Below are 27,349 nucleotides of genomic sequence, written 5' to 3'. Positions count from 1 at the left end.
GCGAGTCCATGAGGGAGGTTAACCTAGTGTAGTTGTCGAAATTATGGTTCGCTAAATGCGCTGCGTAATTTGCCATTCGCAACAGTAGAGTGGAGGAGGAGTAGACCTTTCTGCCGAACAGCTCTAGCTTCTTGGCATCTTTGTCTGTTCCCCCTGTCTTGAATTGAGATGTCTTTGATCTTTGTTGTGACGACTCCACCACCAAGGAATTTGGTTGTGGGTGACTGAACAGGAACTCCATGCCCTTCGCCGGCACGAAGTATTTCTTATCCGCTCTCTTGTGGACAGGCGGAATAGTTGCAGGGGTCTGCCATATCATAGTGGCGGACTCCAAGATTGCTTCATCAAGTGGTATTGCTATTTTGGAGGAGACCAGAGGTCTCAGATTTTTGAGGAGCTTATGGTGTTTCTCTTGCACCTCTGCTGTGTGGATGCCTTGCGTGAAGGCCACCCTCTTAAACAGCTCTTGAAACTGTTTGAGATCGTCCGGAGGATGGACGTCCCCCGGGGCCGTAGCCTCGTCCGGGGAGGAGAGCGAGGAACCACTAGGGTACGTCTCTCTGGACCCTTCCGGTTCCTGTTGGTGATGGTACATCCTCTCTCTGGAAGCTTGCAAGGGAAAATCTTGGGGTTCCATAACCAGTTCCCCCTGAGATACTTGAGTCTCTGTCCCCGTTTGCGATTGCCCTCGGGGATACGGGACCGTCTGTGGGGATCTTTCCCTGGTAGATTGCCGGTGGTGTCTATGCCCCGCGTGATAGGGGCGACCATGGCAGTATAGACACTGTTCTTGGGAAGGTGACCTAGACCACTCCGTGGGTGCATACCCTCTGCGTCTGGGGGAGCGAGATCGTCGAGAGATCTGGGACACTGGAGAGAGCGATTTGTGATAGTATTCCAGTGGCTTAAACCCCAGGAAGGGTGAAGGTGGTCCCAGCCAGGGCGAGGCTGGTTGTAAAAATGGAGACGGGGGCTCCGGGTAGGCTAGGGGGGACCCCTGCCTTCTGGTTGGAGTCTGCAGCATAAGCGGAGGGCTGAAAGAAAGCAACTCTGCAGCCCTGTCTGGAGAGGGGCTGCGGTGCCTCATTTTGTGTGCAGCCTTCTCCCTCTCTTGAGGAGGTAACTCCGCCCCCTGACGTGTAGGGGATCTCGGCTCCGTCCGCGCCGTGCTCGGCACGCTCATGGGCGGTGCCGCACGGGCAGTGTCCTCCGGTGCCTGCGGGCTGCGTGCCTGCGCGCTCTGCACCGCCAGTTCCCCGGGGGTCGGTGCCGCTGCTTGCGGTGCCGCCGGTACCGGCGCTTGTTTAGCCACCGCCCTGCCTGCGGTGTGGGGCGGCTGTTTGATTATCGGAGGCTGAGCCGCCTCCACGTGGCTCTCCGTGCCGCCGCCGATCAGCTGTTGCTGCGGCTGGGGGCTGCGCGCTCCTCCCGTCCCGCTCGCTGTTGCTGCCGGCAGGGATCGGGCTGGGAAGGCTTTCCTCCGTTTTTGCGCTGATGGGGTGAGGGAGGCGGCTTTCCTTTTATGGGCCCCGGAGGGTCCCTCCTGCTGCGGCCGCTCTGGCACGTCTGGCTGGAGGGCCTTGTCGAATAGCAGCATTTTAAGCCGCATCTCCCTGTCCTTCCTTGCTCTGGCTGTTAATTTTGCACAGAAGGAGCATTTCTGCGTGACATGGGACTCCCCCAGGCACCTTATGCAAAGACTGTGCCCATCAGACGCTGGCATTGCCTCTCGGCAGGACTCACATTTCTTGAATCCTGAAGAGGGCATTGTTGGTGAGTCTTTCAGTTGTTAATGGGTACTTAGCACCTTCTCTGTGCTGTTTTTCCCCCTCTCCGATGGCCTGCCACGACAGGAGGGCTAATGGCCCTAGGCTCCTGGCCTCTGGTGTTCCGCTTGTTACTAGGACTGGACTGAATGCCGTCCCGCTTGTTGTTTCTTTTTTTTTTTTTTTTTTTTTTTGAAATAACAACTGGCTAACTTAACAGTAGCCTAAGAACTTGAAAACTTTAAAGAAAAAAACAGTTAAAACCATTGAATACGCTAACTTGGCCGTAGCCTAGTCGGATTCCGTCTGCAGCCGACGGCGGTTAAGAGGAACTGGCGGGGACCGGATCGCGCACATGGCCAGGAGCGTGCAAGGGAGCGGCGCGCACCGGCGCATGCGAGGTCCGGCAGAAACTGCTTGGAAGATCCGATCTGCGGCGCCGGGCGAGCCCGACACCTATTGTGGAGCACCCACGGGGACACTCGAAGAAGAAATTCTGATTCCCCCTGCAGATACTTGGCAGAATGGAACCTGAAGATTCATGGGAATTAGAGGTCTGGCCTTTTTCTTGTAGGCCCTTCTAAAAGAGAGTGTGCTACAGAAACTCCATGGAGTAGGTGGTCATTTACACCTGTACAAAGCATGCATTTCCACTCTTTATACCATGGGTGTCCAACCTTTTGGCTTGCCTGGCCCGCATTGAGTGAAGAGGAATTGTCTTGGGCCGCATATAAAATATATAATATAGTCAATGTATGTAAATCACATAATAATGTTAAAAGTTTACGATCTTGTGGGCTGCATTACCAGCTGTCCAGGGCTGCATGTGGCCTGCGAGCCGCGGGTTGGACACGCCTGCTGTATACCAATACTGAGATTTAGCCACATCTTGTTCAGTGCTCCCTGTAAGCTGACTGCTTGGGTGACCACTCTGGAGAGATTCAGGTGTCACCCTGCTGATTAGCAGGGTGCCCACAGATGCCCATAGCTGACAGCATGTGTTTCTATTGGTGGTACACATCTACACATGCTTTGGCGCACATAAATATGTATTCCTCCCATGGATGGAAAAAACTAGAGGGAACACTGGTCTCACTCCCTTTGTCTTCATGTATTTGATGAGACAACCTGCAAAGTAACGGAGAATGAGATTCCATCAATTTGGCAGAAGACTGTTCCCCTCATCCTGCCTGATATTTGCAGTGGGAGTCAGAATTTGTTAGGTCCATGCCTTCATGCAGCTTATATTCATAGGAACATTATTTCCTTTTACTTACTTAATTTTTCAAGAAATAAAGTGGGCATCATAACTGTTACCATTCCAAAGCCTTCGGTGCCGGCAGGTGTAAATTGAGCTGCTCAGTGTCTCCATAGTGCAGTCTTGGGAGTTAATAATGGTACAATTTCCCATTCCCTATGCAAAGCTATTACAGCTTCAAATACACAGTGGCATGGGTATTTCCTTAAGAATATTTATTTCAAAGGCAGCATTTATAAATGTGAGTTGCAGATATGGCCTTGGTAAATACTCACTTATGGTAGGCAAAACCATATCTATAGACCGTGCTTGCAAGCTGAATTGAGGCTAAATTAAATACATTATATTTTTAATGAATACTTGAGTATGTTATATTTTGGGACAGTGCCACTGAGGTTCCTTTTTTCTCTTTTTTTAATGTCTCGTGCTCTCTCAGGACTTGGCTCATGCTTCTTTTTGTTGTAACATTGATGAAGGTGACACATAAGCTCAAGAGTTAACAAAGAAAAAGCATTTTAATTTGAGACTCATTTTCATCTGTTTTTCTTCAGAATAAATGTCAGGGAAAATAAGATTTCTGTCTTTATTTGTCAGGGACCTCATTAAGAGGTCTAACATCTATCAAGGCACTGAAAATTTAAATTGATGACTTGCTTACCTGATAACTGATGGAAGAATAGAGCTATGTACAGCAAGTAGAAACTTCTAAATTTGTGTTTCATATTTGTAGGCCAACCAGGTAGCCTTGTCGTACCACACTCAGTACCATTCTGTGATATGAGTTTGAGTCCTTCGCTGCCTGGATCATTAGGAGCGAAATCCTCCTCCTGATGAAATCAATGGAAGTTAGCTGCTGGAGCCAGGATTTGACTTCTGCAGAATAGAAGTCATGCTGCCCTTGAACTCCTCTAATTTGTGTTGAGAAACAGGGACTGAGGTCTAATGTGTGTGTGTGTGGGGGGGTGGGAATAGGGGAGGGCATTCTGCATAAAGTGTGAGAATTGTAATGGGTGGGGTCTCAGATAATTGGCTACAGCTACAAAGCTTTGAGGCATAACGCTGCTGTCGACAGATTCTGCCAACAAAAATGCTGTGTGGAACTCTGGGGGACTTTCTCTCGACAGACAGGGCATCCCCAACAATGGGCAGCCCTGTCTGCTGTGCTTCCAGGTGCCTGTTTTGTCGTGAGAGCAGCTGGACAGTCCAGCTGCTTTGTCGACAGAGCTGAGGTCTCTCCCAGTTGGCTTTTTTGTGTGTCCTCACTCTGTCAACAGAAGTTTTGTTGGGAAGACTCTCTCAACAGTGGTGTCTATTGACAGAGTGCTGTAGTGTAATCGTAGCCATTGAGTAGGGCTTGTAGTTGTTCTGTTCAGGGGCTACATTAACATGTTTTTGAGAAGGAGGCTCCTTCTTTTGGTTACTAGAAACGGTGGTCTAAAGGAAAACATTTGTAGTTTTTCATGAAGGACTAGGAGCAAGCCTTTTTAAAGTGTAAAATACGATCTATATTTATTTGTGATGGGGTTTTTCCTGTAGTTTTAGTTTAGACCTGTCTGTGTGCTGACAAAGTTATTTTAATCTTTGTTTAGTAGACAAAAAATCCTTTGGCTATATTTATACGTGTTTGTTTCCAGCTCTGTCCTTGGATTGGCATTAGTTTGTGTTATTTTTAGCATCCAAAGACCAGCACAGTAATATCCCCATAAGCTATCATGAAATAATTGGAGTATAACATTAGCAAATGGAGCCTTAATACTAAATTCATATACTTTGAAACAGTCATATGGAGATATTGATTGAAATAATAAAAGCTACATTGCAAGGACATTAGGTTATAAGAGAAATCCACTGATGTGAGGAAATTTTGTACTTGTTCACAACATCCTTTTCTTTCCACTAATAATGTAGAAAAAGGTACATTCAGCCTATGTGTTGGTCTAATCCGTAGCTTTTGTTTTCCTTTCTTCTGAGGGCTTCTTTTATGTCCTTAATATTCCTCAAATGTGTTTTTCCCTGCTACTTTTGTTACATGGTTTTTCCTTTGAATTGAGCCTTTTATCTTACAAAAAAAAAATCATGACAAAAGTTATTAAGCATTGGTGGGAGTATTATGCAAAAAAATGTGTTTCCCTATGCCTAGAAGAAAATGGATCTATTGGTGTGGGTGAATAGGTTGTGTTGGGTAGGTTGTGAAATTTCCCTCCACCCATTTCTTCTACTTTTTGAAGTTACTCTTAATTATGTGACTAAACACATTTGAAGTCGCTTTAAAATGCTAGTTATTAAAATATAAAAGGGAATTGATGTATAAAATCGGGGTCTTGATACAAGAAAGCTACAGAACTGTTTCGAAGTCTAGAGGAGTCATTGGTGATTAAAGAGATACGTGTGACAACTAGGTGGAATTAATGGTCATTGAATGTTGAAAAGATGATAAAGGTGTATCAATATCTAAAAGCAGATAGAAAAAAGACAGTTGAATCTATTAATTATTAGTTCGGGGGCTCAATTCTTGTTTTACTTTGCAACATTTTCATTTTGCACAACATGTCTTTGGAGGAATAAGTAGGGTTGCAAAATGATTTGCATTGTGTGTTTTGTTTCATTTCATGAATCCTTCTTTGTAGTTCCCCTCCCCTGCTATCCCCCTACACCTTTTTGGATTAGGGAAAATAGCAACAACCCTTGTTGGTGGAATTACTGTAATTCAGAAGATTTCTTTTACATTGATGGAGGAAAATGTGGTGAATTATTTCAGTTTTTTACTTTACGTATTCATCAAGAATACATCTAGAATGTTTTTGTACACAACTAAATAAGAATTAAAATCATTCTAGGCATGTGAAATTGAGATCGCTATTCTTAGAATTCACAATAAGGGGGAATAGGAGATGACTCATATTTGTTCTCAGTATTGTACCATGTGCTACCAGCATTGACTACACATATTTATTGTGCTGGAGAAGCAGCACTACATTTGTTAGCAGGGCTAACCCATTGAATGTGACTGTAACATTCCTAGCTGTTCAAAGTGTGTCCCTGGGCCTGATTACCACAACTCTTGCCTTCTTGTAAACAAGCACAGATCTGTGTATGTGCCTGGTGAGCTTCAGGAGTGAGGCTAGTGTGGCAGGTCCCTTCTCACAGGTTCACACTCCCTGGCTTGTTGACGTAACGCATTTTGTGTGTAGACGCGCCATGGATTTTATCCCCAACGCCTCTAGTGTAGACGTAACCTTATTGGCTTTGGTGTTGAGATAAGATAAACAGGATGGGCTTCTCTACACTACATCCCACCTTCAAAGGGAGGATGGTAAGTAGGGTGTTGGGAGTTTTTTAACAACGTGCTGTGCTGCATATGCAGCACTTCATTAAGCAAATTCCCCCCCACGGCAACTTTAAAGTTTTAAACTTCGAAGTACGGGCTCGCGTCTAACTGCGGCTCACCCGCCGGCACTTCGAAGTTTAAACCTTCAAAATTGCTGCTGGGGGGGAGGGGATTTGCTTAATGAAGTGCTGCATATGCAGTTCAGCACTTCATTAATAAACTCCCAACACCCTACTTTCCATCCTTCCTTCGAAGGAGGTGGTAGTGTAGACACAGCCAAAGTGATATAAAGATGTGGATGGGAGCCAAGAGCCGTGTAATTCAGAGTTCTTTTTCCTTTTCTTTCTCCCAGTTTCATGGAAAACATACTTCTCTTAGGCTTAGTTGGATTCAAATGAGTTTTTGAGCCAATGAAAGGATTATGCCTTCGTGGGTTGGTTTTGGTAATGTCTTAAGCTGTTGGTTATATGATCTGTTATTTCGCATGCAGTAAAGTTGTAATTTTTCCTCAGCTTGATGATTCTATTATCTTTGTGGCAGGAAATTCCTAAAACTTCTTTAGCGTTTCAACTTTTTTTTTATTTGTTCAATTTTGTGAATGATTTACTTGGAGTTGAAATTCTTCTTCTAGTAAGTGCAAACATTCCTAAGTCATCCATAAAAGGTTTCAGTTATCAAAATAGTCATCTGTTGCAACTTAATTCAGTGTCTTTAAATCTAAATATCTATTTGAGAAGGCATTGGCTCATTGTAGCATTTTTGGAGCGGTAGCTCATGTCTTTCTGAGAGTGGTCAAGAAATTGCTTAAACACTGTCAAATAACTAATTAATATAAATATTCATTTGCTAATTGCTAATTGCTTCTTGTAACAGTAAATAATTTTACAAAATCACTGGATTCTATGTTTGTACAGGAAGCATATTACCATTTACATGGTAATGATATTTGGAAAATATTACATTAGAAGCTTTGCATTTAGGTAAAATATTTCCAGATATAGATCTTGGAAAAAATCATATTGAAGCAAGCATTTATATAACAACTAACAACCAAGGCTTGCACCATTGAGAGGAAACCTGAGTTGTATAAATTAGATAGAAGGAACTAACATTTGTGAAATGTTTTCCAGCCATCAATGTTTTCCTCAAAGTTTGAAGGCTCTAAAGTGCTTTCAAAAGAAATTGTGTTGAATATTTCCGTAGTTCTTTTGTAAGGATTTTTAAGCAGGTGCTTTTTCTTTTTCTGCAGCACAGAAGTAAGGGTGGCATTGTATAGTATTGCCACACTTCTGTGCTGCTGCTGATAGGGCACTGTGTTCAGAGCTGAGTGCCCAGCTTTGTAATTATAGGGGTCCTGACCCAAAAAGGAATGAAAGCGTTATCCTCCTGAAATGCTGTTTGAATCATTTGACACTTTCTATAGCAAAATAAGTATTCAAAAATGTGAGCAAGTATTTTTAACTGTGCTTTGATCTTTGTCTGCCCTAGCCTTCTTATATCAATCAGTTGCTCTGCTACTGTCTTACATTACTTGAGGGTTTTGACTTTTTTTCTAATCCAATAAATATGCTAGTCATCTAGAAACAGCTGCTCAATATAGTTGATTCTGAAGAGCAGAACTTGTGCATAACTTCTACAGCGGTACTGTTTGTTAAAACGTTTAATGCAGTGATCAATTTTGAGTACACAGATTGCCAAAAACAAAAGGAAGAAGCTATTTTATGTGTTTCTATACAAGTTATCCATTATCACTTATTTCTTAATAATGAAATCCTTTTTTTTTTTTTTGAATACAGATACCTGTCTCTTCTATAACTGAGAGTCATCATAATCAGAGTTTGAAATGGTATGACACATGCTTTGAGTCATCTGACTTTCAAGGCCTTCCTGGTTTTCTGAGAACTTGGAACACATTTTGGACACCTGATTCTGCAAAGTCCCGTTTTATAATGCCATCCTTGCCTAATGAGGGAGGTATGCAAGTGGATTATAAAACTCTTGTATTTTTAATATGTCTCATTGATTAACAGTTACAAGCATGTTGAAACACCATAATTAATCTGAAACAAAGTTTACTAACATGTTATTGGCTAGCTCTCATTCCTTTTGTACTGTGGCCCTTTCAGTTATGTGCATTATTTTATGTGTTGTGGTGGTGTTTGATTGTTACAAATGTTATTTTTCAAAGATAACCAAGGAACCTCTTGTCTGACTTTGAGTTCAGAATTGCCTTACCAGAACACGATTAAAAGAAAAGTCAGAAAGAAGAAAAAGAATGGAATCATCACTGCGAACGTTGCTGGCACAAAATATGAAATTGGTAGGAGGCTACAGATTCTGTCATTATTTTTAATAGCTACTCTGTGTGTGTGTGTTGGGGGGGCAGCAGGGATGGGGTCAAAACCAGATTGCAGTGATGAAATAAGAAGTGGAATCATGCAGGAAAGAGGATTTTCATTGTTGTAGGACCTGATCCAAAATCTAGCAAAGTTAATGGAAAGACCCTTGTGACTTTAAAGGAGTTTGAATCAGAACCTTAGTGAATTAATGCCATGTGGTTTTATTTTTGAACATAGGAGTCATTCTAAGTTGTGGCACAACACATACCTGCTTGTCTTGCATGCTTTGTGCCCCCATAAATCCTGGTTTGTTACTCAGGATTAAACCTGTAATTAAAATATGTACAACCAATTAATAAAACTTTTAGAAAAAATCTTAATTATGCATTTAGCCAAATAATTTGGCCTTACACTTTTCTTTACTTTAATTAAGAATTTAATGTAAAATTCTCTAATCGATACATACAAGTTTCTCAAAGAAACTGATTATGTTTATGCATGTCCTTTTTTTTTTTTTTTTTTTTTTTTTTACATTAGACCAATGCATCATTTTGCATTTGTAAGCATTACACCCGTGACTTAAGGAGCACCCTTGTCTGCTGGCTTGTCATTGCTGCTGTCAAATTAATCGACGTAATAACGAGATTGTCTAAAATATGTTTATGTCTAAGTGGTTTGTTACTAAACCATTTTTGGACAATTTAGAAGCTCTTCGCAGTTCCCACTGCTGTTTGCACTTTGTTCCCAGCTACAGCACAATCTGTAATGACACTATAATTAGTTGTTCAATAGACAGATGGAAACTGTCCAAATTAAATACTATAAATTGAACAATATGAACCCTACTAGCTTGTATAGCTAATATTGATCTCTGGCCAAGGGTGAAATTCTACTGTAAATTAATATTCTGTTTTACAATTGGAAGGTTCATTTTAAAATATAATTTATATGTATCACCTCTGTGTAGTTCGTTTAGTAATAGATGAGATGGGGTTTGTGAAGACGAGAGATGAAGATGAGACTGCTAATCTCATATGGAGTGATTCTGCTGTGCAACAAGAGAAGATTGCAGAGCTCCGAAACTACCAGGTAACGTGCAGCATGCTTAATATTTCTGAATCAGTTTTTAAGAATACCCTATTTTGACATCATGAATTAATCACTGTGGTACTCCTGGGTCATTTGTAGCCATCATCAGACTAGAAAGCAGAAGCAACAGCTGCACCAAATATTTTGACATGAAGGGCTCTTAATTTCTAAGTGTTCTTAATTTCTATCTTGTTTTCCCACTATGAAGTTTCTATATCATTTGGCTTTTGGTGGCAACATCTTTGGTGTCCTATATGTGCTTCTGCCTGTCAGTAGTCTGTTGCAAGTGAATGATCGGTGATTCAGTGTTTTATTCAAAATACAGAAACATTTGTAGGATAAATAATATATGAGCTTGGATTTGATTTGATAACAAGTGTCCCTCTCCCTAGTATTTGTCTGTAAGTACTCTCCTTCCTTTTTAACGTTAATTTATGACAACGCTATTCTCCTCTCACTTGCACTGAAATCAGTGGAGATGTGCAGGAGTAAATCTGGTGGGAGAGGAGAATTCATCCAGAGTGGTCTCTAGGATATCAAGCATAATTTAGAATAGTCCTTTCCAGTTATTTTATAATCTGATACTAATATAATTGAGTGTTTGAGATGTTTGTCTATAATATTTGTGCTAGAAATGCATACAAATACCAACATTCATATTTTTTTTTCCAGAGAATCAACCATTTTCCAGGAATGGGAGAGATCTGTAGGAAGGATTTCTTAGCAAGAAACATGACCAAGTAATTTACTACTTCCTAACCTAGGAATGACGTTTGGAATGCAGATTTAAGTTCAGTCACTTTTCAAACATTTTTCAAATCTGATACAATATTGAATAGTTTTCTGTGAGAACTATTTATTTTGGGAGGATACAGTTCTCAGTAGCGTTGGCCCCAATCCTGCCTGGTGTACCACATCGGTGCATTTCTGTGCCTGTCCTTGGGATTTCACTGGGGTTCCACAAATGCGCAGCCATCTGTCCACACACCACACAAGACAGGATGGGACCTTAAATATATTAAAACATGCCTTGAGTACACTAGCACGTACATGAATTAACAACAGAAACAGGAGTGGTAGAGACAAAGTATTCAAGTATATTGATGTATAATATCTTAGTAATATATTATCTATTTAAAATAACTTGAAGTTGTATCACGTTGTGTATAAACCAAATACATATCTTATTGCTAAGAAACTGGCCCTTCACTTTTGTTGAGCATCTTCTAGAATGTTAGTTGGCTTTTGTTTTGGTTTCCTGTTTATTATTTAAGAACATACAAGGTAGTCAGCCAGAAACTCAGTGTAAATTGACACTGCCTCATTGAAATCAGTGAGGCTACAATCATTTATGCTGGCTGAGGATCTGGCCCAATAAGTGAAACCAATAAGAAAATAACATAACATGGTGACTAATCAGCCTGTTATCAAGATAAAGAAGAGTTTTCCAAATGGGTACAGAAAGGTTTGTAAATATATTGATATGTATACACTATATTAATTCAAAGTAATATAAAATTGTGCACTGTTAATATATAGATCTTCAATTTCATCTGCACTATGTCATCTTCATGGAAATGTACATGTGTGTCTCTATTTTTTACATGCATACACAGAACATACTATATGCATGTATATCACCAAAGTGTCTAGAACAGGTGTGGGCCAGATATGGCCCATGGGCTGAATCCAGCCTACCAAGTTTTTTAATCTGGCCGGCACACTACCCTACCAGGACTGCAAGACAGGCTCTTCCATCCTCATCTGCACCCCAGCTCACTGCCCCAGGTCACCACCCCCTTCTGCCCCAGGTCACCACCCAAACCCCCTGCACCTGCCTTTCCTCTCTGCCCTCAGTCAGTGGTTTTTAACCAGTGTGCTATGGCATACTGATATACCGTGAGAACTGTCCAAGTGTGCCGTGAAATTTTGTCAATTTCCTCCCCACAGTGGCTCTTTGCAGAGCCATTATGAGGGGGAAATGCTGACCCCAGAGAACCTGTTCATGCTGGGAAGCAGGTAAAATGCTGCTTCCTGGCTTGACTGAGCTGTCAGGGAGCCCACCCCCACTCCCTGCTGTGGCAAGCAGGAGGGAGAGATGGTGAAAGCCTGTTGGAGCTGGGATACAGTTTAAATGCTGCAGCCTGGCTCCAGTGGGCTGGTGAGGAGAGGAGCCTGCTTCAGTGGTTACTTGTTTACTCAGCATCCCTAGCATGGCCATGAGCAGATTTTTAAAATGTGTCTCTGCTCCCTGTCTAAGACCTTGTATTCTGTGGTGGATTTGAAACATCAATGCCTTTGATCCTTGTTTAGCTTGTTGTATGCACTACTATGTTGCAAACCTCTCCAGTAAGACTGTAACCATAGTAAATGTAAGTAAGTGCAACCTCTGTGATCAATGATTGAACTGAAAAAAGTGGGTGTGCCATAAAATTGTCTCATTAAATTTGGTGGGTTACTGTAAAGGTTGAGAACCACTGCCCTAGGTCACAACTCTCTCCCAGACCTTGCATCCCCTTCTCTGGTCAGACTTCTCTCCTGTACCCATGCCACCTTTCTGACCCTGCATCCCGATTCCTTGCCCCAGGTCACAACCCTAAACTTCAGCTAAACTCCCTTTCAGACCCCACACCTTCTCTTGCACCCCAGTCCCCTGCCCTGAGCTCCCTTCTGCACTCAGCCTCCCTCTCAGATCTTGCACCTCCTCTATAGGAAATTGCGGCCCTCATCCAGTTACCAAAATTTGGAGTAGCCCCATCAAAATTATTGCCCATCCCTGGTCATGCACCAGGACCCACTGGAGAAGAGGCTACACCATCGCAGAACAAAACGATAGTCTTAGCTTTGAAGAGTTGGCAAACTAAGTATAAAACAAAAAGCAGGTAGAGTACAATTAAGCAGTACTGGTCAGTATGATCATGATCTGTTATGTCGGTCATACAACTTTGTGTCTGAGATTTTTGAAAAACCTGTAGAGCAATAAGGTGCTCAAATCTGGATCTAAAGTTAGAGGGAGTTGGGGAGATTTGGCTACGAATACTACCAAATGTGGAGTGAAGGCTTTTGTTCCTGATTACTATTTCTCTGTGTTAATATTTCTGACTATGCGTTAAATCGTTCAGAAATTCTTATTACAGGCTTCTTGCTTTTCTGCTGCATAGTCTTTTCTATTCCCTTGTTTCCTTATTTGTAGCATGGAGTATGCACAGTTGCTTTTGTTTATGATCTTACATCTTAGCGCTACTTGTCTTTGTTCGAGAGAGTGAGTTAGAATGTTGCTCAGCTTTAAAAAAAAATTGTTTTCTTTGTTCTATTATGCAGGTCTTTCAGTGGTAGTTGCTCTTACAATACAATACAAGTACAGCTCTTGCATTCTTTTGAGACAATGGGGCACCGGGGCAAGCAGAAATACAGTACTGTATTTTGCAAACAGAAGAAGCAAATGTCCAGAACACAGTGTTATCTCTAAATCCTTTCTTTAAAGGAAACGAACAAGGAAGTAAATAAAGAAGTGGGGGGAAAAAGCTTTAGAATAAAACCTTATCCCCATAATAACATGAAGGCCTGGAGCTTAGCCACAAATAGAAGCAGCACCATGTTAATCTGGTAGCATGTTTGGCTAAATGTGTTGCTCATGAACACAGAAAAAAAGGGGGATAATTATATATTACGGTTCAGAATAATATAGGGATTAGAGACTTAATTACAGAATTCTTTAAAACCCTATTGTCAGTTTCTTGCAGTTAATTTCCCCATGCAATTCTCTGAAAAGTGTCCTACATATTGTTTCCTGACTGTTTCTATTCTAAGCCTAGTTACTGACTCTGGGCAAATCACTTAACCTCTTTCTTTAGTTTGCCTATCTCCAGAATTAGTGTAATACCTCCCATGAGGAAAGTCTTGATAGTTGGGCCTCAGAAAACCTAATTAATGGGTTATACTTGCCTACTATTTATGCGAATGCTTTGACATGTTCAGATGAAATTCACTATAAGAGTGTAAATTCCTTACAGTATTCTTTTATTAAATGCTATAGGTGTTTTGTACTTATTGGCAACGAACAATTAAAAAAAACCAAGATGCAGATAGTGATTTAAAATTCTCAACTGTTGTGCGACGCATCATATATCGTATTGATACATTTGAAATTCTCTAACAGTTGCATTAATTTAAATAGAAATGTGGTCCAAGAAAAATGGGACCCACAATATAGCTTTGTGCCTATAATTACAGTTCAAAATAAGACTTAGGAATTTGTTTTTATATTTACTAGAGAAATCAGGTGGATCAGGTCGTATCTTCCAGAGTATGTCTGCATAGCAAAGAAAACTTACTGCTGGCTTATGCAGATAACTCAGGTTCTTGGGCTCGGTCTGCAGAGATGTTTGATTGTTGTGTACATGTCTGGACTCAGACTGGAGCTTCAGCCTCAAGGCCCTGCAAGTTGGAATGTTCCCAGAACTTGGGGTCCAGCCTGAGCTCGGAAGCCTGCATTGCAGTGAACTAGTCCTACAGCACAGTGGGGCTGACAGCCAGAGAGGGCCCCTGGGCAAGGTGAGATGGGGGTTAGCTCCATGACCCGAAAGGGACAGGGCCTAAGGCAGTCAGCCCTTAGTGTTGCTCAGATCATGGCACTGGGACACCGCCCCTCCCAGAGTTGTCTGACGTGGCAGTTCAATGGGGCCCAGAGCTCTGGGTGCTGCTGCTACCAAAGCAGGAGTGATGGCAGCACGGGCCCAGCCCCCTTTGAAATGCTGGGCTCCTGTGCAGCTGCCCACTTTTCCTATCCCATCAGCTGGCTTGCCAGAGCATGAGTCTCATGGCCCAGAGTCAGCTGGCATAGGCCAACTGCAGGTTTTTGTTTGCTGTATAGAGGTACCGTAGGTTGACCCACTTCTGTTGGTGAAAGAAGTAAGCTTTTTGAGCTATGCAGAGTTCCTTTTCCTCTTGTCTGTCTAATGTACAAGAAACAACATGTCTACAACCATGCTGCAAGCAATGGAAGATGTTTGTGCCTATGACTAATCATACAATATTGAGAAGAGGATCAGAAGAGATAGGAATTGAACAGATGGGAAGAGGAGATGAATTAAAAGCAAGAAGTAACTGAGCAAATAACTGTTTAATAAAAGGACTATTTACTGCATATTCAAGAAAGAAAGCAATACATAAATATTTTCCTGTTAGGTATTTCTCATATAAACAATTGTTATGGTCACAGAACGGATATAGGTGATAGTGAATGAGAGAGGTTGCAGTTTGGGTGAATGAGAAAAGGAACGAAAGTATGAATAAGACAGTAGGATGTGGACTACACTAAAAGAGTTTGACAAATCAGATGTAAAGGCTCAAGGTCAGCTGAATCACTTCCACCTTCTCTCAGCTTCCTCCTATGCTGGAAGCTCCAAAATCATGAGACAGAGCCATAGATGCAACTCTACTGTTAAATAAACGGTCTTGACATCAGTAATTTGTTATGCTATATTTTATGTTCTAAGGGCTGCGTCTACACGTGCACGCTACTTCGAAGTAGCGGCAGTAACTTCGAAATAGCGCCCGTCACGTCTACACGTGTTGGGCGCTATTTCGAAGTTGAAATCGACGTTAGGCGGCGAGACGTCGAAGTCGCTAACCCCATGAGCGGATGGGAATAGCGCCCTACTTCGACGTTCAACATCGAAGTAGGGACGTGTAGACGATCCGCGTCCCGCAACATCGAAATAGCGGGGTCCTCCATGGCGGCCATCAGCTGGGGGGTTGAGAGATACTCTCTCTCCAGCCCTTGCGGGGCTCTGTGGTCACCGTGGGCAGCAGCCCTTAGCCCAGGGCTTCTGGCTGCTGCTGCTGCAGCTGGGGGTCCGTGCTGCATATACAGGGTCTGCAACTAGTTGTTGGCTCTGTGTATCTTGCACTGTTTAATGAAAGTGTGTCTGGGAGGGGCCCTTTAAGGGAGCGACTTGCTGTTGAGTCCGCCCCGTGACCCTGTCTGCAGCTGTGCCTGGCTCCCTTATTTCGATGTGTGCTACTTTGGCGTGTAGACGTTCCCTCGCTGTGCCTATTTCGATGTTGGGCTGAGCAACGTCGAAGTTGAACATCGACGTTGCCAGCCCTGGAGGACGTGTAGACGTTATTCATCGAAATAGCCTATTTCGATGTCGCAACATCGAAATAAGCTATTTCGAAGTTGGGTGCACGTGTAGACGTAGCCTATGTGTGTTTTTTTTAACCTATGATTTCTTTGGCAGGGAACACATTCTGAGAATCAAAAAATGCATACAGGCTGACTGAATAACCATATTTATTAGTGAGAATAGCTCTCAAAGAACAATAGCTTGCTTTTCTACTGTTTTGTACTCTTCAGTCCTCTTGGTAAGGACTATAGAGTACCCGAAGGCGAGAACAGGCCAAGAAGAAAGGCAGAAAAGTAGAGAGCAGAACAGAGATAACAGAAGAAACAGGTCTACTCTAATGAAGTAGACCTAATTCAGGAAAGCACTCAAGCATGTGTTTAAAGCCAAGTACCAGGTTGAATACTTCTTCAAACAGGGATACAGTGAGGGGAAAAGAGCAAAGAAAATTGTATATATTTTTTTGAACATAAGTGGGTACCAAAGCGTAACAATATCCTGCAGTTCTCCAATATACATTTGAGACAGTCTGCTCACTGGTATAAAAGAGGTACAATCCCTGTTCTGAGAATTATGTAGTACAAAAGTAGCACCGACATTATAATGCCCCGGAACTGTGTACACCCAGTGAGGAAGCTGAATATTTAAATAATGTAGTTTAGTTAAATGCCAAGATGCAATAATGTCATTTTTTTTCAGTCTGTCATGTACCACAGCTTGCGATGTACACCGTACATCCTTTTGATGGTGAAGGAAAATGTAGCATAAGAAATAATTTTGGGGGGTTAAATAATCCAACCTAGCTAGTGGCTAGATGAGGCAGAAATATATTTAGAGGTAGAGAGTAAAGCAGTGTAGCTTAAATATTAGTTCTTAGCTTGTCACTGTGGATGATATGGCACTCTGTGCATGGTGTGTTCTCCAATGCGTATGTGTAAATGTGGGGTATAATGAACACATTGAGATTAGTGTAAAGACTGTAGTGGCTATTGTGATTTCTATAATGTTTCTTGTATAATTAGCCAGGAGATTCAGGGACAGTGTGTCTATTATACCAGTGTTTTTAGGTTTTTGGCTCCAGTCTGGGTCTTACAGATGTGCTTGGCAATTCTGTCATTTCTCTTACCAACAGAGGCGATTGAAATCCCTCTTTGTCTCATAGCTGGCCTGAAACACTGAAATGATACTTCAAATCCACTTACATCCAAGTCCTCCTAACTTGTTGCTTTCATTGGCAGAGTAAGGATATAACAAAATCTGTAACCTGTGAGAGAAAGCACTGCACCATGTTATATTTACTTAAAAAAAATCAGTTTGGGCCATATACTGCTGCCAGTTTTCTTTTTAAACTCCCATATCTTCTTTGAGTGGCCTCTGCACATTCATACTTTTCAGATGCGTCATGTAGTTAGGACTGGCAGAACCTTCTAATAGTGGCTTTTTTGCATTTTCTTCTTTTCCCTTAATTTTTACCCAGTGACTTCCTGGTACCATTTTGCATCCTCTTTTGGGTTCAATAAACTTCTTGTGATTTGAGTCCTCTTTCGTCCCTGTCACCACCAAAATTTCTTCTTCTTCCATCCTGGAAACATGAATTTAGGTCCCTCCTGACTTTATTTCATATAAATATACTCTCTCTCCTTCCTCATGTGCCACCTAAACACACACACTTTTCAATATGTATTTTTATTAATATCTTTAGTATAGACATGTGATTGCATCCCTGACTTGCACAAAATTTATCCCCAATGCCCCAGGGCAAGCGAGCACAAAGTGGGGGCATGAAATTTCATGAGGCGGGGGCACAGCATGATTGGCTGTTGGGTCTGAGGCTCATCCATTTAATTAAAATGTTGAAATATGTTACTGTTTTTATGTATGTGTAGTCACATTTATATACTGATTAATTAACTTTTTACATTCTACATCATTTATTTTCTTACACATGCAAAAAAGGTGCTTATTTTTCTTTTCCGTATGACCATAACCAAAATTTCCATTGGTTTGGATTACCTTGCACGAGTTGGAGGTGCCCTGCTAATTGCAGGGATGAAAACGGGGGCTTGATGTAAAAAGTTTGTTCACCCCTGCACTAGGGATAAAATGCTGCTGAAATATTGCCACCAAAATACAATAATTACAAGAGGGATGTCTTTGCTAAGGGGAGAAAGATCTGTGAACATGCTATATAGTTTAATTACACGTACATTTTAGTGTAGGTAGGATAGAATATCACTAATGATTTTTATTAATTAAGCCATATGTTTAGGAGAAATGAATTGATGCATAAGGATATGCAAACATGCAACGTATTTTATTGTTCTGATTGTTTATATATTAATGCATAGATAAGTGTTCTTAACTGTTTGGCTCTTGTTTTCCTCTTCCTCCTATTATGCCAATAAACTTGCTCTTCAAGTTCCTGTTCAGAATACAATTTAGTCCTGTAGATTGAAGTGTAATAGGTCTAAATTTGAAGGTAGAAAAAGCTTTCTAAATTCAGTTTCTCTTTTTGCAGAATGATCAAGTCTCAGCCTCAGGAGTACAGTTTTATTCCTCGAACATGGATCTTCCCTGCAGAGTATATGCAATTTCAGAACTATGTAAAGGAACTGAAAAAGAAACGAAGACAGAAAACTTTCATAGTCAAACCAGCTAACGGTGCAATGGGGCATGGGTAAGGCAATTAAATAGCTTATTTGTGTTATCTAAACAAAGGTGAAATCTCCATAAATAATTTCCAAATAATGGGTCGCTTTTGAGATCACATCTTAATTTTCATGTGTCTTACTTCACACTGCTGGGTTTAATGTGTGAATATTAATATCAGTATGTAAGGCCAACAACCACCATCAGCAGGAGGGAATGAACCTGTGACCTTAAGTGCTAAAGCCATGTGCTCTACTGCACAAGCTAAAAGGCAGCTGGCTCTCAGATAAGGCTGTTGTGCAGGCTTTACTTTTTGTTGTCAGTGGTGCCATTGCCTCTGGGTTACAAGTGTAAGAAGGCTCTTGTTTTGACGAAGGCCTACAGACCAGTAACAGCTAAGATATAAGGCTAAATGAAAATGGTAAAAAGAGAATTTTGTCTCTGTTACAGAAAGCTTTTGCTGATAATGGGCACAAACAGGTTTTGAGATTAAGATTCTTTTTGCGAAAGTACTATATAGTTAATATTCTTTTATCTGTGGGACCCAGAGTAGTGGAGTGGGATGTTTTCGGAACAACTGGGCCTAAGATAAGTATATCAGCTTTAACCTCAACTCTAAATTTTCACAGCTTTATTACCTTATCTCCAAACTTTAGTATTTACAACATGTATTTTAATGTACTGGAATTCATTATATTAGGTAGCTCAGCCACTTAGTTGTGTAAAACCTGAAATATATTAAATATTAAAAATTAATATATTTTGGGTTTAATGTTTCCAGTCTGTTGATAAACATGTGATTGTGTGTGAGAGAGGAAACTGGAGTATGGAAACATTGGGGTTAATTCTGCCACCTGAACTCATGTTACTCTGCAAGTATTTCCATTGAAATCAGTTCATCAGTGAGGTGGCATTGAAACCTAGATCTAAGCTGAAGAATGTATGGGAGTCAGCCTCTAGAGTGGCATGGCAAGAAATAATCTTAAATGCCAGTGACTGGTCATGATGCCTAGTATTTCAAGACAGCCAAGGGAAACCCGTTATTCTAGCTAGTAAAATGAATAGCAGCAGAAATTATTCTTCAAAGGTGTATTGATTTTCTTCATCCCACTTCAGTGGTGTCAAGTACAGGAAGCAATACAAGCACATAAGTGAATGTCATATTTGCTGTGTCATTCAATTAAGATGCTTAAATATCTATATTGTTAATGGAAGTAAGATGGTTCTCTAGCTGGTCAGCTATAGAAATGTACACTCATCCCTCACTAGATGAGCACAATTGGTTCCCAAATTTCTGCTTGTAGGTGAAAACTCATAAGAACGACGCTAAATTCCCATTAAAATACATATAGAAGTCTCCAGTTTGTTCTAAGTGCTTGTAACGTGACATAAACATATTGAGGTTAGGTACTTTTCTGATGTATTTGAATAGTTTGGCACAAGAAATAGGCTGTAGTGTATGTATGTAGAGCAGGGATTTCCAACCTATGGGTTGTGACCCAAACATGGGTCCCATTAGATTTGTTAAATGTCGCCAGCTGGGCAATTTCCAGCTGCGTGTGGCTATTAAAGAAGCCATTTGCAGTTTCTTAATACTGCTGCCTCAGGTAGATATCTATCAATAGTGATAGCTGCCATCTCCAGCAGTTATCTCTGTCACTAGAGATAGCAATTACCTTATGCCTAGGTGCTGAAATCTTAACACTGGCATTAATTGCTGAGAGCAGGAGGGCTGGGGGAGCCAACCAGACTAGCAGCCGTGGTGAAGAGGCTGAAGGAGGAGCAGGAGTGTTTAAGGCTAGGGCTGTTGAGGGATGCTGGGGGGGCTAAGACTGGGGGAATTTTGGGGCTGCAGGGAGAGTCTAATGCTGGGGGTGGTTTGGGGCTGCTGGGGAGCTGTAAAGCTGGGGGCAGTTTGGGGATGCTGGGGGGGTGTAAGCCTGGGGGTGGTTTTGGCTGCTGGGAGGGGGTCTAAGACTGGAGGAGGTTTGCAGCTGCTGGGAGGTTTTAAGGCTGGAGGCAGCTTGGGACCATGTAGGGCAGTTAAAAACTGGCTGAGGGTGAGATCTGCGGAATGGGTGCGGTGGGTCTAATACACTGAACCCTGGAGTTACCCAGGGGTTATTCCTGCAACTGCTGCATAACTTGAATTTTCTTGCTAGGGGAGTGGAGCCAGGAACCACCAGGGCTGGTCAGTTTCCTGGGTCCCAGAGTGGCAGGAGCTTGGAACCAGGGGCAGGCTGGTTCCAGTCTCCCGGTGGCCTGCAGGGCCGGGAAACTCATCAGCTCATGGCTGGTCAGTTTCATGTTCGTGCCATTGCAGGGAAGGGAACCAGGCTGAGAGCCTTCTCCCTCTCTTCCCCCAGCTGCAAGGCTGTCAGACAGCTGCAAGTCTGAGGGGACGGAGGGAGATGGCTCCAGCTGCGGGTCTCCCTGACCCCAGCCAGAGACCCCACTGCTGGAGCTGAGCCAGGCTAAGGGTTTGTGGGTCTCCCCGCTCCCCTGGCCAGGCACCCTGCTCATATAAGCAGGGAAGTTCACTCATATAGTGCATAAAGGTAGGTATATATGTTCCAGGTTTTAGCGAATGCTCATAAGTAAAGTACTTGTTAAACAAGGGATGAGTGTACTTCAAAGTGTTGTGTCAAATTTTAGTGTTCTAAATTAACCTTTGTTTTAACCAGCATCTCTCTGATAAGAAGTGGAGAAAAACTGCAAGCTCAGGATCACTTGATTGTTCAAGAATACCTTGACAAACCATTTCTTATGGAAGGTTACAAGTTTGATTTACGAGTGTACATTCTGGTAACATCCTGTGATCCATTAAAAATATTTTTGTATCACGACGGACTTGTGAGAATGGGCACAGAGAAGTACCATCCTCCCAGTGATTCTAATTTGGTAAGTGGATGCTAGTCCCAATGTATCATGTACGGTAATAGCATTAAATATTTTTGAAGGGGATGATTGAATGAATGCCAGATAAATAGAAATATTAGCATTTGGAGAAGGGAAAATAAATGTCCATATTAACTTATAATTTAGACTTTCAAATCCAGAATTAGTTTTATATTTGCCAAACAGGACCTTGCTCTTGTCAGCTTAAAGTTCAGACTGTAAATGAAATAAAAGCCTTCGAGACACTTAAGAAGATTAAAAAAACAGCCTTCAAGACAGTTAATTCGTTATTGGCGTTGCTGTGTAGAACATGATGCTGTATCCTCACTGGCGATAAAATAATCTTCAAACTACTCTGTTTTGTTGCCTCCAAAAAACTTATTCCAAAAAGAGAGAGAAAAAGGTAATCATTATTAATATTCAAACCCAGAGCAGGGAGAACTGTGGAGGGTCCCATCGACAGTGGTTATATTGAATTTATAATTATTCAAAACTTCATATTTTGGAGGTGAGAAAGTGGCATCTCTGGGCTTATCCTGCATCACTGAAGTATATGAATTTTGCCATTGATTTGAATGGGCACAAAATCAATCCTGCTCTGTCAGTCAGGGATCTGGGATGCTGTGCAGAAGAGGAATCAGAAGGGATCAGAGCTGGTATGTGGACTGATAACAATTGCTATTGCCATCAGCAGTCAGAGTCACTCCAGGTGAGGGATGGTTACTGTGGTTTTAAGGGAAGTGTTATCAGAAGCAGTGAAGTCTGCCAGGGAATGGTTCACACAGTAGAAGAGTGGAGTGAGCAGCAGAACCCAATAGCAACTGCCACCTCATATGTATCTGCTTTTTGAACTATATATTTGGCTGCTTTACTTGCAAACTCGGGGGAATGCACCAAATCACAAAAGATATATATTAATTAGGTTTGTAAAACCATTAGTTAACCAGTTAAATGTTGAGTTTGAAGAGTGGGAAAGGTGTGTCCAGGCCCACAATGTGCTCCAAGATGCCACAGACCAGGGCTGTTGGAAGAAAATTTTTGTAGGTGTGCTGCATAAAAAATATTGTTTGTTTGTTCTGTGGTCTCAAAAAGATTAAGAAACACTGGGCTGCATGATTTCTTACAAGATGTTGCATAAGGTTACTTTGTCCATTGCTTCTGTTAATATTCCTATGTAAATTTATCTGCCACTCATCTTTTCCATGAAATTATCAAAATTTGTCTTCGGAACTGGTTGCTTTGAATATTTTTTGTATTAGTAGGCTGCCAGTGTCACTGAAATATGCGATGTGATTGGGTAAATAAGGAAGAGAACAATCAGAGTTCTCCCAGGACTCCCTCCTTCAACATTTTCTTTTCTAGCATTGCTATTTTCCCTTTAATTTGGACCTCATAAACAGTTCTTTTGTCTTTTCTGAAATCTGCCAATATCAGAATTCATCAATTTACTTGTGTTGCTTTTAAGTTACCTGGCTCATCTCCAATAATCTAAAAATCCAAATATTTTTAGAGTGAAGATTATTAAATTATTAAACTCATGTTTTGGAAAGGCTTTTATTTCATCATCATCTGGAAAGCAATTTCATTTAGTCAAGATTTGGCAAGATGACATCTGTAACTAGTCAAGACTGTGGGCTTTGATCTAATACAACAGAAATTAGAAACCATTGCAGAAAGCTGTGTTGTATGGTGTTAACCCAGTAAATTGGTAGCTAACCTGAAAGTGGGCTATTAAATGTTTCAAATAAAAGTAATTGCAGTGAAATACATAATATGACAAGTTGTTTCCTTTTTACCAAATCAAATGGAATTGGGACAGAAAGATTTGTACAGTTTGAACCTTTCCAGTCCAGCACTCTCTCGTCTGCCAACATCTAATCTGGCATGATTTTAGTTCACTGGATGACCACTTATCATGGGTGTAGCCAAGTTTCCTGTGGCCCCATAAAGTTAGTTTAGAGCCACTAGTCCTGGTTTTCAGTGTTCTATGCTGTTATTTAGCTGTTATACCCCTAAATGTCTTTTAAGAGACGAATAAGCAGTGGAAGTGTTGGTAACATGCTAGACAATATTGGCCTCCCATGGTCTCTCATTGGGCACAGGTCAGGTTCTGAGGGTGCTGGACTAGAGAGGTTCAGCCTGTAGCAACATCTGCTACCCCTCAATTCAACAATAAGGTCAGACTTGTGTCGTAGTACAGCAGTGCAGCTGATTAGTGCTCACATTGGAAGAACCTGCACATAACTCAGTGAGTAATTAAATGGAAAAGAAACATATTGCTAAATTTAGGTTACTTAAGCCACGTCTACACTAGTTGGCTATTTCGAAATAGTTGGCCCAACTTCGAAATAGCATGCGGTGCATTTACACACACTGTGCGCTATTTTGAAGTTGAAATCGACGTAAGGTGGCAAGATGTCGAAATTGCTAATCCTATCAGAAGATGAGAATAGGGCCCTATTTGGATGTCCAACGTCGAAGTAGGGCATGTGTAGACGATCTGTGTCCCACTGTGTCGAAATAGCCCTCCATGGCGGCCATCAGCTGAGGGGGGTAGGCCTTGCCCGCCTCCACAGCCCAGCCCTGCATGAAGGCCTCCCCCTTGCTCTCCACCAGGTCATGGAGTGCGCAGCATGTGCCCACAACCTGGGGGATGCTGGGGAGCCCCGCGTCCAGGCAGGTGAGGCACCTCCAGCGATGTTTGAGGTGGACGAAAGTCTGCTCGATCACCTGGCGCACATGATTCGGGGGGGGTACTGAACTGCTCCTGGCTGGTGCTGACGTGGCCCATGTAGGGGCGCATGAGCCAGGGCTGGAGGGGGTAAACTGCATCCGCCACGAGGCTGAGGGGCGTGGTGGTGTCCCCCCAGAGGAATCTCCTTCTGGGAGATGTAGTTCCCCGCCTCCAGCACAGGCCTGAGTTCCTAAAAACGTGGGCATCATGGTTGCTGCCAGGCCAGCCAACGTGTGTCCTGAAAGCGGCCCTGGCTGTCCACCATGGCCTGGAGGACCACCGTGTTCCTGTTCCCCTTCCTGTTCATGAAGCATCCTCCGCTGTGCTCTGGGGAGGGGATGGGGATATGGGTCTTGTCCAGTGCCGCAAAGCAGTTGGGGAACCCTATGCTGGCAAACCCCACGATGGCCGCCTCCAGGACCCTGAGCTGCACGAGCCTGTGGAGCAGCAGAGCATTCAGGGCACAGACCACCTGTTGAGGAGGACATGAGCACCCGTAAGGGGTGTGCAGGGTGTGCCTGGCCCCCACCCTCCGGGCTCTCCCCTTTCTGGGGTCCCTCCCACCCCCCGGGCTCTCCCCTCCCCCAGGTCCCTCTCCCCCAGGCCCCCAACACCCCAGGGTCCCCACCCGGGCCTCCTTACCTCCATGACAACAGCCCTGACGGTGGCCTTGCCCACACCGAACTGCTGTCCTATGGATCGGTAGCTGTTTGGAGTGGCCAGCTTCCAGACAGTGATGCCGACCTGTTTCTTGACGGTGAGGGCATGCCACATAGGGGTGTGCTGGTGCCGCGGGGTGAGCCACTGGCATAGCTCAAGGAATGTCTGCCGGCTCATCCGGCAATTCCGGAGCCAGTGGTCGTTGTCCCACTGCTCGAGGACCAGGCGCTCCCACCACTCTGTGCTGGCGGGGTACCTCCATAGCCAGCAGTGTGCCCGGTGGGTGGAGTCAGGCTGGGAGGTCCTCATGATGGTCTGGGGCAGCTCCTTCATCCTCCGAGGAGGAGAGCTCGTCTTCCAGGAGGTGCTGGGTGGCCTCCTCTGCGGTGCCGAGCAGGGCAGCCCCTGCCTCGCATACGGCCCTGAGGGCTTCTGTCGGCTGCTGCTGTTGCTGCAGCTGGGGTCCATGCTATGTGCACGGGGTCTGCAACTGGTTGTCGGCTCTGCGAACCTTGTGCTGTGCAGGCCGAGTGTGTTTGGGAGGGGCCCTTGAAGGGAGCGGCTTGCTGTTGCCCCAGACGGGCTAGTCTGCCCTGTGACCCTGTCCGCAGGCTTTCCTAGCCCCCTTTTTCCAATTGGGGCTGCTTTTGTGTGTAGACGCTCCCTTGTGAGGTCCATTTCAATGTAGCACTTTCCTATGTCGATGTTGAACGGCGACGGCACCAGCCCTGGAGGATGTATGGACCCTATGCGTCGAAATAGCTTATTTCAACTTCTCTACTTCGAAGTTCTGTTTAAGTTCTGTTCACCATCAAACACATCACTTTGAAAATGTCATTGTATTTATGTCCTTTTTCAAATGCATGTTTTGTTTTTATTCAATGTTTTATCTCTTTGCTACCCTTCTGCAGGCCTCATGCCCTCTTCTAAGTGCCCAGTCTGGTTCAACTTTGTTTCCAACTGCTAAACACAACTGAATACATGAATTAATACTTGTTTACATTTTTATATAAAATAAAAACAAACATTGTTAGTTACGTGGCATTGATGTTCTGCACTGGAATGGCCGTTTCTCTAATACCTGGGCCTGAGCGTTACTGACAACTGCAAGAGTGGAGAAAACAGAGCACAAATGCAGTAGATAAACAAGATCTTCTTTATGAGAATATTTCTCATGAACAGAGTACAGTAAAAACTGAAAGGGGAATAGTCTGTGAATGAGATGGCTCATAGAATCATAGAATTCTAGGGCTGGAAGGGACCTCAGGAGCATGGAAGGGACCGAAAGCAGGACCAACCCCAACTAAATCATCCCAGCCATGACTATGTCAAGCCAGGACTTAAAAACCTCTAGGGATGGAGGTATTACCACCTGTCTCAGTAAAGACAAATACTTTAGTAACATTTTCCTGGCACCTCTGATAGTGGGCATGCATATTAACTATTCTGTGGACAAATTCTTCTTGTTTCTCTTTTTGTTGGATCTATAAAGATCGGCGACACACATAGGCCCCAGTCCAGCAAAGCGATTAAGCATATCTTGAGTAGTCCCACTGACTTCAGTTGGCTTAAATTTAAGCACATGCTAAGAACTTTGATTTATCAGGGCTGCATGAGTCAGTGTAGAAAGTCTTCCCAAAAGCTAATTATACCTGAGCTTCATGTAAGAAAGTGGGTTTATTTCATTAAGTGGGATATGAAACTCAGAATATGAATTCATCTTTTTTATAGAAATAAATTATATCTTACAATATGTCGTGCTTTATATAACATTAAAATGCTTGTATTTCAATTTCTTAGGTTTTATTTTTAAATTATTTTAAACAACATGTTCCAGATCCATATTTATGAGATATTTGATACCTTTCCCTGTTTGCAGAGCCAGTTGTATATGCATCTGACCAACTACTCTGTGAATAAACATAATGAGCATTTTGAACGGGATGAAACAGAAGATAAAGGCAGTAAACGCTCCATAAAATGGTTTACTGAGTTTCTCCAAACAAATCACCTCGATGTTTCCAAGTTCTGGAGTGATATTTCAGTAAGATAAAACCACTTAATGATGTATGGCTATAAGGCATATGAATTTAGAAAATGATTTTCAGCAGTCATCTTTAGATTTTACTTGGAAACCACCATGTATATTTCAGTATTATTATTAACCCAAGTTCTCAATAATGCACATCAGAAGACACAGAGTGAATTAGTTGCAATAAGACTATTAGGGAGATATTGATACATCTGTAGAAAATGCTGCTCTCACCTATATATCGCTTAACCCTTAATAAGAATGGAATTGCACAAGATGTAAGGCAGGGAAAAATTAAACTCAATGCTAAAATTAAACTCAATGCTAACTGCTTGATAAAGGACTAGAGTTATGCTTAAATCCTTTAAAATGGACTTCCTTGAATTCCTATGTAATTCCTTGAAACTACTCTCAAATACAGCAATAATTTGTTCAATCTTCTCATAACCATATATTACAGACCTAGAC

General features: G+C 42.4%; 1 protein-coding gene across 10 annotated transcripts in view; it reads left to right on the top strand.

The window, feature by feature from the left end:
• TTLL7 (tubulin tyrosine ligase like 7) overlaps positions 1–27,349 on the top strand; it is a 103,864-nt gene that overhangs the window by 12,264 nt on the left and 64,251 nt on the right. For 8 of the 10 annotated variants that reach the window (XM_075003207.1, XM_075003208.1, XM_075003204.1 and 5 more), the window contains exons 2-8: positions 8,149–8,326; positions 8,541–8,672; positions 9,659–9,780; positions 10,453–10,520; positions 18,427–18,585; positions 21,242–21,458; positions 26,729–26,893. In XM_075003207.1, the coding sequence (XP_074859308.1) occupies positions 8,302–8,326; positions 8,541–8,672; positions 9,659–9,780; positions 10,453–10,520; positions 18,427–18,585; positions 21,242–21,458; positions 26,729–26,893 (888 nt within the window). In that variant the 5' untranslated portion in view covers positions 8,149–8,301. Of the gene's footprint in view, positions 1–8,148; positions 8,327–8,540; positions 8,673–9,658; positions 9,781–10,452; positions 10,521–18,426; positions 18,586–21,241; positions 21,459–21,489; positions 22,165–26,728; positions 26,894–27,349 lie in introns of those variants that run through there. The other 2 variants (XM_075003206.1, XM_075003211.1) reach the window with 2 other exon arrangements.

The sequence above is a fragment of the Carettochelys insculpta genome, chromosome 9 (assembly GCF_033958435.1).
Source record: "Carettochelys insculpta isolate YL-2023 chromosome 9, ASM3395843v1, whole genome shotgun sequence".
NCBI lineage: Eukaryota > Metazoa > Chordata > Testudines > Carettochelyidae > Carettochelys > Carettochelys insculpta.
This window is presented reverse-complemented; position numbering and strand designations above follow the sequence as displayed.